The 15,331-nt window shown below is 44.8% G+C and overlaps 3 protein-coding genes across 3 annotated transcripts; 1 reads left to right on the forward strand and 2 right to left on the reverse strand.

The window, feature by feature from the left end:
• Nucleotides 1-8,938: 8,938 nt before the first annotated feature.
• LOC133902063 (uncharacterized) lies at nt 8,939-10,276 on the reverse strand. Its single transcript, XM_062343643.1, has 2 exons — nt 10,243-10,276; nt 8,939-9,297 (listed from the first exon to the last, which is right to left on the reverse strand). Exons 1-2 carry the CDS (start codon nt 10,274-10,276, stop codon nt 8,939-8,941), a joined length of 393 nt encoding a protein of 130 aa, XP_062199627.1.
• Nucleotides 10,277-12,584: 2,308 nt separating this feature from the next.
• On the forward strand, nt 12,585-13,530 carry LOC133902074 (uncharacterized). Its single transcript, XM_062343654.1, has 2 exons — nt 12,585-12,929; nt 13,003-13,530. The coding sequence occupies exons 1-2, from the start codon at nt 12,585-12,587 to the stop codon at nt 13,528-13,530; spliced, it is 873 nt and encodes a 290-aa protein (XP_062199638.1).
• A 680-nt stretch (nt 13,531-14,210) lies between these two features.
• LOC133902085 (uncharacterized) lies at nt 14,211-15,177 on the reverse strand. Its single transcript, XM_062343664.1, has 3 exons — nt 15,068-15,177; nt 14,552-14,995; nt 14,211-14,463 (listed from the first exon to the last, which is right to left on the reverse strand). The coding sequence occupies exons 1-3, from the start codon at nt 15,175-15,177 to the stop codon at nt 14,211-14,213; spliced, it is 807 nt and encodes a 268-aa protein (XP_062199648.1).
• Between the last annotated feature and the right edge of the window lie 154 nt (nt 15,178-15,331).

The raw sequence follows: 15,331 nt of genomic DNA on the forward strand, positions 1-15,331 counted from the left end.
ATTTCGCCACATTCATAGCATGCCCTTCTTGATGTTCTCTTCTTGGGCATGTCTCTCTTGTACTTTGAATAGCCTCCTTTTCTCATGAATTTCTTGAACCTTTTCACAAAGAATGCCATTTCTTCATCTTCGGAGCTTTCATCATCACTTGTGCTTGATTCTTGGACTTGCTTGCTTTTGCTTGCCTTGAGTGCAATTTCTTTATGCCTTGAGGTTGAGCTTTGTTTAGCATGAATCTTCACTTCATTAGCTTCTTCTTCCATGAGCTCATGAGCAAGAATCCTTCCAAGCACATCACTAGGTGTGAGCCTCTTGGAATCTCTTCTCTCACGGAGGAGCATCACCAAAGTGGGATTTCTAGGAGCAAATGCTCTAAGTAGTCTCTTCACCACTTTGTGATCATCAATGTCCTCGCTTCCAAGTCCTCTTAGCTTGTTCACAAGCACCATCATCCGATCATACATTGCTTGAGGAGTTTCATGATCCTCCATCACAAATCTTCCTAGCTTTCCCTCAAGCAATTCTATTTTGGATTCTCTCACACTTGTAGTCCCTTCATGAGCAACTTGAAGTGTGTCCCAAATTTGCTTAGCTTCCTCAAGTCCATCCACTTTGTTGAATTCCTCCGAACTCAAGGCACTAAGCAACACACTTGTAGCTTGAGCATTGCGATGCATATTTTGTTCTTCACTTGAGGTGAGCTCTTGGTCTTCCTTCGGCAGCTCAAAACCTGTGCAAACAATCTTTCAAATATTTGGATGAAGAGAAATTAAGTGCATTTTCATTTTATGCCTCCAAGCGGCATAATGTGTACCATCGAAGAATGGTGCACGTCCGGAAGGCACGAAAATATAATTGCTAGAAGAATTCAAACGATCATAATTGAAAGGAATCTCACTTCCCTTTCCTTTACCATTACCATCATCACTTCTTGATGGATCATCTTTGAGACCCCTCGGACTTCCGAATGTCGATATAATGATTCCCTCCAAGCAATGAAGCCTTGTAGGAGGTCAGGCTCTGATACCAATTGAAAGTGCCTAGAGGGGGGGTGAATAGGTTTTTCTGAAAATTAAAACTAAAAACAGCGGATTAAACTGCCGGATATTCCGGTGAAGTCAGGATACTCCGGTATGGTCCGGAGTATCCGGTCTAGTCCGGAGTCTCCGGTCTGACAGGAATTTTCAGAATAAATTTGAACTAAAGGCCACAGCTAGATTCTAAGAGTTGCACTAGGTCAAGTAGATATTACTAAGCTAGAATAACAATTAAAACTAGCAAGATTGATACTATAGCAATTTAAATGACAAATTACCAAATGCACACGATAAAGTAAGTTTTGCAAGTAGGAACACGAGAATATATCCCGGAGTTCAGCCACCTCACAAAGAAGTGCCTACGTCTCCGTTGAGGAGCTCACAAAGAGCCGGGTCTTCTCCAACCCTATCCTCTTCTAGCGACCACAAAGATCAAGCTAGAAATTCTTACTCAATATGAAGATGCTTACAAACTTCCCGAGGCACACCACAAGTTTTGGGTGCTCTTCGGGTGACTCCTTTTCTTCTAGAAACCCAAAGCTTCAAAGGAGATGATCGCAGAAAATGCTCGATGAAGAAATCAATGCTCAAGTGGTTTGAACCCTCTCCAAACACACACTCTCAAATTTGTGCAAATTTGGCTCTAGAGATGATTGGAGGGGCTTTGAATGCTCTTAAAGTGCTCAAGAGGTCTCAAGGAAACCAGCCACAGCAAGCTCTAAATGCTATGGAGAGAGGGGGCATTTATAGCCCTCTCTCACAGACTAGCCGTTACTGTTTTTTGTCAGAGCTTACCGGAGTATCCGGTGTACACCGGAGTCTCCGGTCCTAATTCCAAAAACGACGTCAGAACGGTCACGAACGTGTCAGAACTAGCCGTTACAGTTCTGTTTAATTACCGGAGTCTCCGATGAACACCGGAGTCTCCGGTCCTGACAGATTTTCCAAAACAGACTAAGTCCGGAGACTAGCCGGATCCTCCGGCATCTCCAGGTACCGGAGTATCCGGTGAACACCGGAGACTCCGGTCTTTACTTCTTTTTATCAAAAAGATTAAAAGCTAACCGAGAGCCTCTGCCGGAGTCTATTTCGGAGACTCCGACTGCACACTAAACATTTTACCGGAGTATCCGGTGAACACCGGAGACTCCGGTCTTTTTCTTGAAAAGATTAAACCGTAACCGAGACTCTCTGCCGGAGGCTAACTCGGAGACTCCGGCTGAACGCTGAGTACCGGAGTATCCGGTGAACACCGGAGACTCCGGACTCTGAAGATTTTCATAAAGAGTTTCGTGTCCGTGAGTGAATGTGTCTCTCAATTGGGTGATTCTAAAGGATCTCTTGAGCATTGAGACACTAATCAAGCAAATGAATCCATCCATCTAGGAGAAAATCTATCCTAGACTCAATTTCAAAAGGTAAAAAGAATTTAAGCCCTATCTTGTATCCTTCGTTGATTCTTCAATTGTTTCGACGGGCGTCAAACGTCATTTACCTTCTCAACTAATGCTCATACCTGTTCAATACTCACAAAGCATGTTAGTTCTTTAATCGTTTTGTCATCAATAAGCCAAAACCCACTTAGGGGGCCTAGATGCACTTTCAAGATGAAGGAGATCAAGTCACTGCAGAAACAGAATGAGGAGCTGAAAGCTGAGAACGAGATCCTCAAAAAGACTGTAAGCTTCCTACCTGATTGTGTTCGTTCTATCGTACGCTAGATGATAGAATTTTACTGAGTGACTACTCCAGTACGAATTGATTCTTTTAGTAGTTCTCTGAATTGAATAGCTCATAGCAAATAAGCTGAGAGCACAAAAACATTGCAAAGGATTCAATAATGTTTGCTACATTAACCTGTCAATAATGTTTTAATAAACTAGTTTAGTTATAGACAGAGTATGATAGTATGATACTTAGGATCTCAGTCCAATCTGATTCTTATTGATTTCCCAAAACTTTGATGTAATTAGCACATACTTGTAAAGAACAATCTTTAGAATTACAAACTACGCATTTGGGCTATATCTTCTTTGGATCAGTAAATCCTCCATTTACATGTAATATAGCCACTGCGTTGTCCTTATTTATACCCTTTTTGTATTGTATTTCAACCCCAATCAGTTCTATCTAGGTGCTTATCAGACTTTTATGTGCGCAGGCAAAGCCACCAAGAGTCGAAAGGTTATGCAGGTTCTGTCAAAAATGTGCACTCCATGGCTACCACAACTGCCCTGAGAGGCTACGAGCAGCTAGGTCTTCTTCTTTTTTTAAGGAGAATAACTCGGCTTGTATTGAAAGCCAATAAGAGTGTTTATAGCCAAACGAAAATGGAAGAAAATGCAAAGCCGGAACAAAAGGGTTAGGGACACCAGCGAGCAGTACATGACTAGAATCAACCAACTAGCCTATTACAACCCATACCGACTCCACCAGATCAAATTTCACCAACATCAGATACAGTCTTGGGAGTCGGACTGAAGTCTCGTAGCCACCCCTGGAGCTGGGCTGAGACGTTGTCCGCCTTCATTTTATCGTCATCATGAAGAGTATCCTTTCTGCACGAATGATACAGCTAAGATTAGAACTTCATCTGGCCTTTTGGTGAACTTCTTCTCGATCGCCATAGTATTCCTCATCCTCCACAGCGCCAAGCAACACCTGCAAGGAGAAAAATCCCTAGATTTTGAGTGATGTTAAACAACTTTGAAAGCCAACTCACCCATAAGTCAGCAACCGAGGTGGGGAAGCCATTCCAACCAAAGATATCTCTTAGCGCACTCCATGAAAACTATGCGAGAGCACAATCGAAGAAGACATGATCGATATCCTTAGTTTTATCACACAAGCAACAATATTTGCTCCCTTTTTAACCCTTTTTCTTAAGTGTGGAGGCCACTAGGAGTTTATTGTAGAGCATCTGTCACAAGAAAATCTTGATTCTAAGGGGTAATTTAGTAGCCCAGATCATCTTAGCCCCTCTGCAATTGACCTCTTTAAAGGTCAGGAACCTATACGAGGATTTAGTAGTAAATCTCCTTAATTTGTCAAGGGCACATTCCACCTCATCTTACGCTCCATTCAGTTGGACGTTTTGTAACTTGAGTAGCAGCTCCTCCCATTGGAGTAGTTCATTTTCTATCAAACTCCTATGAAAATGGATCTCCCACTCATTTTTCACATAGCATTCAGATATCAAGGCATCTGGATCATCACACATGCTGAACAAGGTAGTAAACTGGATTTTAAGTGGAGTTTCACCCAGTCATACATCCTTCCAGAAGGAGATCTTATTGCCTCTATTCACTTTATACTTGGCCCCCCAATGGAAAAGGTGCTTGACTTTGTGCAAACCTTGCCAAAACTAGGAGGTCCCTCTCTATTTGGAGGTGAAGAAGTTCCATCTGATATGTACTTGGCTTTCAGGAGTTGGAGCCAAGTTTCCTCCTTACCTGAGTAAATCTTGGCAATCCATTTGACAAGCAGGCATTGATTCATGATCCTTGTGTTTAGAATACCCAGACCACCATAGTCCTTAGGCCTGCAGATGGCTTCCTATTTAGCCAAGTGGTATTTGTTTACATCCTCAGCTCCCCTCTAAAAGAACCTAGCTCTGATGGTGTCCATCTTCTTGTGAACCCCTTTAGAGAGGAGGTAGAATCTCATAGTATATATGGTCAGGCTGGTTAGGCTTGAATTTGTTAGGGTCAATTTGCCCCCATAGGTCAGATTTTTACCCTTTCATGGGTCTAGTCTTTTGTTCATTTTTGTGAGGGTCTTAGTGGTTACAGTAATACCAAGGTGGTGATTAGAGACAGGGATGCCCAAATATTTCAGAGGTAGCACACCCAATTTGCAATTGAGCATGTTGGCCACCTTATACTGCTCATCCTGCTCCATGCCGAATGCAAACAACACATTTTTGTGAAAGTTAATCTTGAGTCCAGACATCCATTCAAAACAATATAAAATGATCTTAAGATGAAGGATGGAGGTGTCAGATCCATCAATCATAAGTATTGTGTCATCAACATACTGGATATGGGTGATGCCTCCAGGAATCAAATGGGGGACCACTCCCTGGAGCAGCCCTTTGGAAGATGCTTTGCCCATCAAAGCATTCAAAATGTCTACTGCAATGTTGAAGAGCAGAGGGGAGAGAGGGTCACCCTGCCTTAGCCCCTGGTATGTTCGAAAGAATAGTCCCTTTTGACCATTAATATTAATGCAAAATCTGCCTCACTCAGATTGCATAATACACTCAATCCACTTTGGAGGAAATCCTTTTCCTTTCATAACATCTTCAAGGTAACTCCACTTAACTTTATCATATGCTTTTTCAAAGTCTATCTTCACTATCAACCCTTGCATCCTTGTTCTTCTAAGTTCATGAATGACTTCATGCAGAGTCACCGTACCCTCCAGGATGTTACTGTCCTTGATGAAGGCAATTTAGCTTGAGCCAATCAACTCCTTGACAACTGGGGTAAGTCTATTGGTGAGGATCTTAGTAAAGTTTTTAAAGTCTACATTGAGAAGATAGATAGGTCCGTACTGCTTGATATATTGGCCTCTTTAACAGCTAGGTCTTCTGAAGAAGAGGAAGGAGAGGACTCTGCCTAACTCGGCAAGGCAGCCTGTTCGTTACATCCGTTTGCATCCAATCATCTGTTAAAACCTAGGTGTAAGGATCTCTAGTGAAAGATGGTCATGGCAGCCTTTAGTTTCTTCTAGTGAAACTTTTAAGATTGTTACTCTAGTGCCAAATAGCTATATAAGTATTGAATTTGCTGCAGAACATGAAAATGTCTGCATCTAATCAGTCGCCTATCATGTTAGCTCATGTGATGTTTATGGTTATCTCTATCAGAAGCTTCCGTGCAATTGCTATGGCCTGAACTTCTGGTTGAGTCGTCACTGAACTGTGGTTCGGTATCAGAAAGTTTTTCTTTTGCATGATGTGCAAGAATTAAACGTGATCATGATTGGAATTTGGTAATTATGCTTGCCGAAAGTATTGCCATTGGTGACGGTTATTTTTTTTTTCAGATAAAATTCAGTGCCCAAATAACCCCTCAGGCACTTGCTTTCTGCTGTTTTTAGGGAAGTAAAATACCAGAATCCCAAAGGTAAACATTAAGGTAACACACACAAAAAAGCGGGAGGGGGGGGGGGGGTCACTAGCTCAGCATGCACAATGCACGTACACATAACACGGTAAGTAAACTAAAATAACACATGCAATAACATTCAGAATTTCAGAAACCACAAATTTGCCTGCTGTTTGTAGTAGGTGAAATCTAATTTTCAACTTGCGACGTCGTGTACGAGCTACTCATTACGTGTTGTACAGGTTCTCGATCACAAAGCACGTGATGATTAATATATTTGCTTAATGGTTGCCGGGGACGTACGCCGACCGACCCGCACAATCTTTTCTATAGCACCCTGATGATCAACCGGACAGGAGATAGGAGAGAGGGCTTCTAGAAGTAATCTTTTTCTATATCAGTAGTAGTAGGCGCACTATCTCATCTCTGGAAGTCACCAACTCTCTTGCCATTGTCACTTTCAGCTTTGATAGATGTTTGATGCGGAGAATTAGCGTACTACGCCATTTGGAGGGGAGCTTGGCCAGGAGCGAGCGAGATTAGGTGCTTGCTAGTAATCGTATGGTTGATTAAGGGCTTATTTGTTTGTTGCCCTCGTCAAATTTGTCTGGCATGAGTTTGTTCCTGAGAGCTAAGTAGTGTTTGGTTGGTGCCCTGATGTGCTGCCGGACTCAGGCAACGAGTTCAAGCTACCTGTTTGGAATGTATAAATTTTATAAACTTTATTGAGATTTGCGTGTACATGATTCGAGAAAAAAATCATATTTAAAATGGACCCTTAGTGAACAACTTCACATAGAATCCTTTATGCACCACTTTCATAGAACCATGAGCTCGAGATCGTGCTCGCTCGCGCCGGAGTCCTCCTCCTCTCTCTGTTCCACCAACACTCCTCATGTCTGAGCGTGCAACTATTTTGCTCAGGCATCTCGACGAGAGCAACAACCAAATAAGCCCTAAGTGTTCTAGAAACATACACCTGGAGGCTTGGAGCGCGTCTTCCAGATGACAACGGCATATCTAACCATACATTTTAGCTAGCTATGAGCTTTTACACGTTATAAATTTGATTATGTGGTGGACAGAGAACACCACGAGAGTTAAAAATTAAATATTAATTAGTAGATCTATTGTCTTGAGAGACGAGCTCGGGATGTCCCGCTTTCGTGTACAGACGCGGAGCGCCAACCCCACACTGGCGCCCACTCTGGACCCAATAGCCACCACACCGACCAGCCTCACCGTGAGCCAGCCGTCCACCACCCACTCCTCCCCTTTCGTGCGGCTAACTAGCTACATAGTTTCGATGTGTTATCTACTCTATTTTTAACCATGGTTGTTATCCTTGTTAATTTTAGTATTATTTATTTTCGCAATTAATAGTAGACTTACTATTTAGGATTTTATATTTACAAGTATTTAATCCTCCTATATTTCAACTAAAGGTTTTAGTGATTGCACATTAAATTATAGTGTAAGTTTGGCAGATCAACAACCTCCTGAGGGATTGATATTTAAATCTAGTATCACTCTAGGAATTTCATGTTACGTGTTATTCGTAGTGATATTGAAAAAACAACTGCATATAATAAGGATGCGTCACAAAGCAACAACATGTTTTCTGACGCTGTTGCCGGGGAGTCGAGTATCATCATACCGAGTTTGCATTCTTGCCCTTGCATTTTTATTTTCTTTATTTTTAGCATCTTATGTTTCTGTAATTTTCTTTTTATGCCCAATATTGAAAAACCAAAAAAAATATCTGTTAGTTTAGATTTAGATTTAACTTTAATTAAATTTGTTAAAAAGAAGAGATTCAAGTTAGCTAAGATGGGAGACGTTAATCCTAATCTTAACTCTTTCGCTAGTCCACCAAATGGCACACAAAGGTCATTGACAACTCATCCTACTATCACCACCAGTAACTCTGTGATCAAACCCGCTTTGCTAAATTTAGTACAGTAAAATCAACTTGGCGGTATCATTTTATATTTCTTATTGCCAATTTTCAGTTTGCTTCATCTAGGCTAATGGAGGATAAGAGAAGCGGAATGTGAGTTATTTATGTTGATGTATGGAGGGAACCACAGTTTGAATGTATGGATGGCCTTGTATTTTTGGTGCAGATTTTTGAATTTTTAATGATTTTACAACGAGCTTCTTATTTTATTATTTTTTCTGAATTTTCGTTGATCTGTTTCTGGTTTTTTGAACTATAATTGTTCCTTGGGATTTTTACACCTCGACTCTCAAATAGCGACCAGGAACATAACCCCAGGAAAATGAAGTGCTCCCTAATTTCCCTCGGGGATTTCGTTCCCTGGGCTCCTTTTCCGATCAGACAAAGCCTAGCAGGTTCTTTTCCCTTTCACCCGTGAATGATTCATCACATTAATTATTTCGCCATGATTCATCACATTAATTATTTCGCCCAACGAATGTTCCTCGCTTCCTTAGCTTGGCGATCGATGATGACTCATCGCTCAAAGGAACTGCAATATCCTGTGTGCGAGACAATTCTTTTTCGACGATTATCTGTTTGCATAATCAGAGCCGCTTTGACTAGTGTAAGAGTATTCTCAAGAGACTCTTTAAAACCTACTCTTATGTTTTTATATAGAGAATATTTTCAATAATATTTTTTTTACTAAATCTTTTTCGTCTCTAATATACTCTCAATATATCATTCCTTATATATCATCTACTATATCACTCCTTATATATCATCTACTATATCACCAACAGATAGATCTCACTTATCATTTCTCTTTCCTCCGTTTGCATGATGTGCTATGTCCACATGCAAGCGACGTAGCGGGAGAGGAAGACGGCGAGGCGGTGCGCCGAGCCGGCCACAAACACGGCGCAGCGGTGCGCGAGATCTCCGGCGAGGCATCCCGACCATGGCCACACGCACCCGCACGGCCACAGCAGGATGCGGCACCTGTGGCGCAGCAGCAGCCTCCGCCATGGTCTGCTGAGGCAGTCTCGTTCCCTCGGTGGGACGACAATGGCGGACTGGAGGTACGCTGACGCGGCGTGCTTCAATAGCTGGTTGCGGATGTTGATGCTGGACACGTTGAAGTTGATCACATGCGGGCCGGTGTCACCGAGGCTGCCACCATCGCCTCTCTCGCTATCAGGCCCGCCTCAACAAGCACGTTGTGGAGGACGCCATAGAGCGAGTGGGAGCAGAGGCACGAACGGTGGGAGCGTGATCCAGTAGGATTGAAAGTGTAGGAAGGATTTCCTATTTTTAGCTACGATAAAAGAGTGTTTAGTACATTGGTAAAAATAGAACTCTATTTAAAGAGCTGATGGAGAGTATTTTTTTAATCAACATCTCTAAATTTATCTATAGAAAATATAATATAGTGTCTCTTATAGATACTTAAAAATACCGCCCATTTTTTTTTTTGTCATTGACACGTCGGACTAGAGCGGCAGGTAATGAATCATCTGCAATTGCAGATCTAAATTAATCAAACTTGCCTAGATCTTAGCTTGGTGTTATGATCGAGCTAGTGGCGGAGCTCGAGAAAAAACATGGAACGCTCGGTTGGCAAAGCTGACTGGAGCTTAGGCCGGCGTGGGTGCTCACCTCCTTTCTTAAGAGCATGTCGGAAAAGCTCCCGTTGCAGAAAAGAAAAGAAAGAAATGAAGCATGGAGGGGTCAACAAGCCAAAGAAATGAAAAGGAGATAAATAAATTAACTTAGCTTGATTTTTTACTCCGTCAGTTATGAATACTTGTTGTTTTAACTAAGCTCTAACAAAATTTTAAAATTTTGATTGTCAATAGTTTCTAAAATATTTAATTTGAAAATAAATCACACACGTAGATTTATTTTGAAATATATTTTCATAATATTATATTTTTATTAGATTTTATAACTATATTCTAATAAAAAACAAAGTTATACATTAAAGATTATAAAAAACAAAATATTATAAATTTTTAACCGGAGGAAGTACTTTCTTAAGAAATTGGAAGGATGGCTTAAGTTCCGCCATTGGATCCAGCTAATCCCATTGCAGTCAATGTGCCCACGAAGCAGCACCACTTTACAGGCTACTGGCACTTCTATCTGGGACCCATGCAGCTGTGCGCCTCGTCTCCAGCGTCCATGGACCCGCACACCAAGAGGCTTAGGTGGAAAGTTGTCCACATGTACGGTTGTATTTACCTGTATAGGTTAAGTTAAGATTGTATGAGCGAATACAAGAGTTAGATCGAATTCAACGGGTTCCCGTCTCGGGGTTCATTCCCTTCGCAATGGGAAAACGTCCGAGACGGGAACGGGAGAGCACTCCCAACCGCATCCCCTCCTGACGCGGCGCGGGACGGGAAAGGAGAGAGGTTCCCTCGGCCGTGGGAACCTCTCTCCGTTCCCTTCGCGCAGAAGGACAGCGGGGAAGGGTCTGGCAGTTGGCGTCGCGCGCTAGTGTGGAAGATGCGGAGAGGCGAAGTGGAGGCGGCGCGAGCAGGGACGACGGAGGCGCAAGGGTCGGCGGGCCTTCGACTCGAGCGAGGGGGGCAATTCGACCGCGCGGGGACGGTAGCGTCGACGTCGCCGGAGGCGGCCAGGCTGCGCAGAGTGCAATCGACGGCAGGTACGCCCTAGCAGCCTTATCCGTGCTGTAGATCTGGGGAAGGGTAGGTTCGAAGAAGGGATCTTAGGTGAATGGATCGGGTACGGCGTCTATTTTAGGTCAAAAGGGTCGTCGGCCCTTGCGTTGCGGGGGGCGGAGGAGGGGGGGAGGCGGCGTTGATGGTCGATTGAGCGGTCGTTCGACATGGGGGAATGGCGCAACGGTCGTCGGATTTTCCACCAGAGTCGGAGGTTCCCCGAGAATCAGTGGATCGGCGGAGGGGTGGGGAGGCGGCGGCGTCGGTCGATTCACCAGTCGTCGGACATGGGGGAAGGCCGGACGAGGTGGGGTGATGGAGGCGTCGTAGGGAGTGGTGGGTTTTGTGCAGCGCCCTACGACGGAGGAGGTGGTGGGAGGGTGGACGGGCCTACTGGGCCGGGGTCACCTTGCGTTGCCGGTGGTGAAGGGTTGTCATCGGCCTCATGGGATTGCTGTGGTGCATGATGTAGATGGACGCGGCAGCTCTGGCGGCACTTGTCTCGTTGATGCAAGACCAAGTCCAGGAGGCGGTAGACGCGTTGAAGAAGTTAGCGAACGACAACATGAGCCCAGAGAGCACACCAGCGGCCGTCGATCTCAACATGGCGCTGCTACAAGTGGATGCTATTGCCGGCGATTTGGGTCAGCTCGTCTTCCAGGTGGAGGATGCGCTGGGCCGATGCTCTCTGTCCGTGTCTACTGAGGAGGTGGACAGGAGTAGCGTGGGGGAGGAAGAAGAGGCATGGCCTTCCTTGAACATCGCCGGCAATGACATGGAGCATTCTGAATGGAGCATGGATGACGTGCTATGCTCCAGTAGTGATGATTGCGGGTCCGTTGAGTCCGATAGGTCATGGCGGCTGTAATCTGGCCGCCGATTAGGATGGAAAGGTGTGATTTGGTGTCGTGCTCTTGTGCGATGTGCGTCTGCTGGTAGTAGTTTGGTTGGTAACCCTAAAATGCACGTTTGTTGTCGGCTTAATCTGTGTGATGAACTGAACTGCAATCATGTATCAGTGTCCCCATTTTGTTTTGTATCAGTATGGCAAAAATATTTTATCAGTATGGCAATAAGATTGTTGTCCTCATTTTAATTGCTTCTAGTGGTCCATGAATACTACTGCAATTTGTTTATGAGGACATGCCCTCTATGTTTCTGTGATGCTTCATGTAAAACAAGCAATGGGCCACTGCAGCTAGCATTGTATGCCTATAGTGTGCTTTGAGTAGCTTCCTCATGCCGGTGTCCAGTCTTGGAGACAAATGGTTCATAGAACTGCAATGTGTTTGTGAGCCCATGCCCTGTTTGATTCAGGGGGGTTGCAGTGGCCTTGTACTCTTGTTTCAGTAGGTACATTTGCTGGATGCAGGTGTTGGTACCCAAATGGCCATGGGTGTGTTAGTCTTGGACCTCTATGCAGTGTTGGAAAGGGCATGATTGGCCTAAATTCTGGTGCATGCAGGATTGCTGTAGTGTAGGACAATGTTTTTGATTGTTCATTTTACGATATTTCAGTGAAATGGTTCATAGCATTGGGACAATACCTTTGGATCAGTAAAAACTTATCTGATTGTTGCCCTATTAAGTGTGTGCTTTGTCATAAATTCTGAACCTTACCTTATTTGAAGGGGCGGAATGGATCCTTTTTACGAGAGTATCCTGCAGGACGGTTTCGACTGTATGACTTGGTGGGGTCGGGACATGGGTACCCAGGGGGTCATCCGATGTTCCCCAAGTAGAGTTGTCGCAGTTCTCACAGGCTACGAATCATGGAGGCCACTCGGATTTAGGGCAGTTTAGTCTCATGAGCGATGAGAAGGGTAGGAAGAAGGTTACCTCGAGGAAGAAGAAGAAGGTGGACGCGAAAACTGATAGAACCAAATGGACTGACGAGGAAGATGAGTTGTTGGTGTCGGCCTGGCTTAACGTGAGCCAAGATCCGGTGGTGCGCACGGATCAGTCCAAAGAGACCTATTGGGGCCGTATCACAAAGTACTTCAACACTTACAAGAAGGAAAGCATGATGCCGAGGACCGATAAAGCGCTCATAAATCATATGAAGCTGATCACGGATGCTGTGACAAAATTTACGATGCATTACAGGAAGGTGGAGCAGCTGAACCCGAGTGGCACCAATGAACGTGACAAGGTAACTCTACTTTGCAATGATACTGTCCATGCATGTATAGTCAAACCCCGACTGACATTTACATGTTTTGCAGATGGCTCAAGCGTGCACCGCATATAAAGCACTTGAGGGCAAACCATTCGCGTACACGCATTGTTGGGTGCTGCTGGCCGAGCACCCAAAGTGGCATGCACACGAATCGGCAAAGGCGCAGAAGGTCTTGGATCTTGCGGAAGCTCAGTGCAGCCAAGCTGCGGGCAACGACGTCCCTAATGATGCGGCTTCCAACGTGTCGACGGACCTTCCCCGTCCTATTGGCTGTGACCAAGCGAAGGCTTCCCGTGCACACAAGTCACCGTCCCAGTCTTCAGTTCCCACCGTGTCCGGAGGAGTTTATGAAAGACAATTGCAGGACATAAGTGAAACAAAGAAAGTGATGGTGGAGCTTAAGAAGGAGCAGCTGGAGGTGATGCGGCTCCAAGCCACTGTCCGAGTGAATGACCAAGACATAAGAATTATGAAGGTTGATTTGGACAGTGTTTCAAGCCCACTGCGCGAGTATTATAGGAAGCGCCAGGAAGACATAATGGCGCAGTGGAAGCTCCTAGAGGACCAAGAGTAGCACGGTTGTAATCGTCACATATTTGTTATTCGGACTGTAATACTACTGGACATGTCTGTGTGCTGTTAGTGTGCAACGTTGGAACATTGAACTTTGCTTTGTAATATTTGTCAGATTCAAGTGCTTTCAGTTATGCTTCTGTTGTTCAACCTGATACATGCAGGACTGCAATAGTTGTGCTATTATTCATTTGCTGGTACATTGAAGATTGTGGCTTCCAAATAGTAGCAGTACAATAAGTTGTTAATGGTTCAGACTTACTACCCTGCGAAGCATACTCCATCTCGGTTTGCACTAGCTAACCATGTTGCACGATGCAGACTTACTATCCTGCGAAGCATACACCGAACTACATGCATACTAACGACCCTCCTTGCTTAAACCAAACTAAATGCATTAACCTAACTTATGGAATACATAGTTTCATAAGTCTAGTGTGCTCCATGAATACTCCAAAGGTGGTCCACAAGGTCATCACGCAATTGGCGGTGCATTGCATGGTTGCGGATAGCTTGAGTTGTTTCGACATAATGCAGGACACCATCATCACCACTTCGATGGACTTGAGTTGGTTCCCCCATGAAGTCGAACACCTGCACCGGGGATGCGCTACCGCGCTTGTCCTCAATTATCATGTTGTGCATAATAACACAGGCGGTCATGATATTGTGCAATGTGGACTAATCCCATACTCTAGCTGGTCCACGAACAATAGCAAACCTAGCTTGCAAGACACCAAATGCACGTTCCACATCCTTGCGGACAGCTGCTTGCATCGCGGAGAAATGGATGCTCTTGTTGCCTCTTGGTGCAGGAATTGCCTTCACTATGGTCGCCCATTCGGGGTATATGCTGTCGCCGAGGTAGTATCCCATGTTGTACCTGTTACTATTTATGTTGTACGACACAGGTGGGGCACTCCCATCGATAAGCCTGGTAAATAAGTTAGAGCAGTGCAAAACGTTTATATTGTTAAGACTCCCAGGCATCCAAAAAAGCATGTCAAATCCATAAGTCATACAACGCAACCGCCTCCAAAACTATAGAAGGCTTGCGAGTATGGCATGTGTACGCGCCATGCCACACTTTTGGACAGTTCTTCCATACCCAATGCATGCAATCGATGCTCCCGAGCATCCCGGGGAACCCACGGTGCTCGCCTTCTGCCAGGAGGCGCGCGGTGTCAGTTTCATTGGGAGCCCGGAGATATTCTTCTCTGAACATCTCCACAATAGATTGCACATATTTCCGCAATGACAGCATCGTCGTGCTCGCCCCTATCCGCACGTACTCGTCAACTGCATCGGAACTGACGCCGTATGCTAGTTGCCGTATGGCTGCTGTCATTTTTTGTAACGGACTAAGGCCAAGCTTCCCCGTTGCATCCCTTCCCTGCCTGAACCAGGTGTCATGGTCCTCCACAGCGGCCGCAATACGCAAGAACAACCGCCGCGATATACGAAACCTGGTTGCGTGAACATACATGACTCAGTGTACACAATGAAGGTTACGGCTTGCATTACGAAAACGCACTTACCTTGGACGAAACAGGACATCACCGTACACAGGGTTGTTGGCGAAGTAGTCGTTGTACAGCCTAGCAGCACCTTCGCGATGTTGCCGGTCTATAACCGCATGGCCGGGCATCGACCCACGCTGACGGCTACGACGCGCAGCTCCTGCTTCTTCCTCCTCGATGGCAATAAGCACAAGCAGCTCGTCCTCTCCGTCATCATTTCCTCCGAATCTAAGGAGTTCATTTTGTATTTGGAAAACGAGGAACTAGTGTGAGTCTGCTTTG

The sequence above is a fragment of the Phragmites australis genome, chromosome 2, assembly GCF_958298935.1.
Source record: "Phragmites australis chromosome 2, lpPhrAust1.1, whole genome shotgun sequence".
Lineage (NCBI taxonomy): Eukaryota > Viridiplantae > Streptophyta > Magnoliopsida > Poales > Poaceae > Phragmites > Phragmites australis.

What these genes read in the sequence shown, in the direction of transcription:
- LOC133902085 (XM_062343664.1), bottom strand. Translation starts at nt 15,177, where the DNA reads ATGCCCGGCCATGCGGTTATAGACCGGCAACATCGCGAAGGTGCTGCT. An exon ending in GATGTCCTGTTTCGTCCAAG is followed by an intron (nt 14,996 to 15,067) that starts GTAAGTGCGTTT and finishes TCACGCAACCAG; the next exon opens with GTTTCGTATATCGCGGCGGT. An exon ending in GTTTTGGAGGCGGTTGCGTT is followed by an intron (nt 14,464 to 14,551) that starts GTATGACTTATG and finishes CTTATTTACCAG; the next exon opens with GCTTATCGATGGGAGTGCCC.
- LOC133902063 (XM_062343643.1), bottom strand. Translation starts at nt 10,276, where the DNA reads ATGGACGCTGGAGACGAGGCGCACAGCTGCATGG. An exon ending in CGAGGCGCACAGCTGCATGG is followed by an intron (nt 9,298 to 10,242) that starts GTCCCAGATAGA and finishes GTGCTTGTTGAG; the next exon opens with GCGGGCCTGATAGCGAGAGA.
- LOC133902074 (XM_062343654.1), top strand. Translation starts at nt 12,585, where the DNA reads ATGAGCGATGAGAAGGGTAGGAAGAAGGTTACCTCGAGGAAGAAGAAG. An exon ending in GCACCAATGAACGTGACAAG is followed by an intron (nt 12,930 to 13,002) that starts GTAACTCTACTT and finishes CATGTTTTGCAG; the next exon opens with ATGGCTCAAGCGTGCACCGC.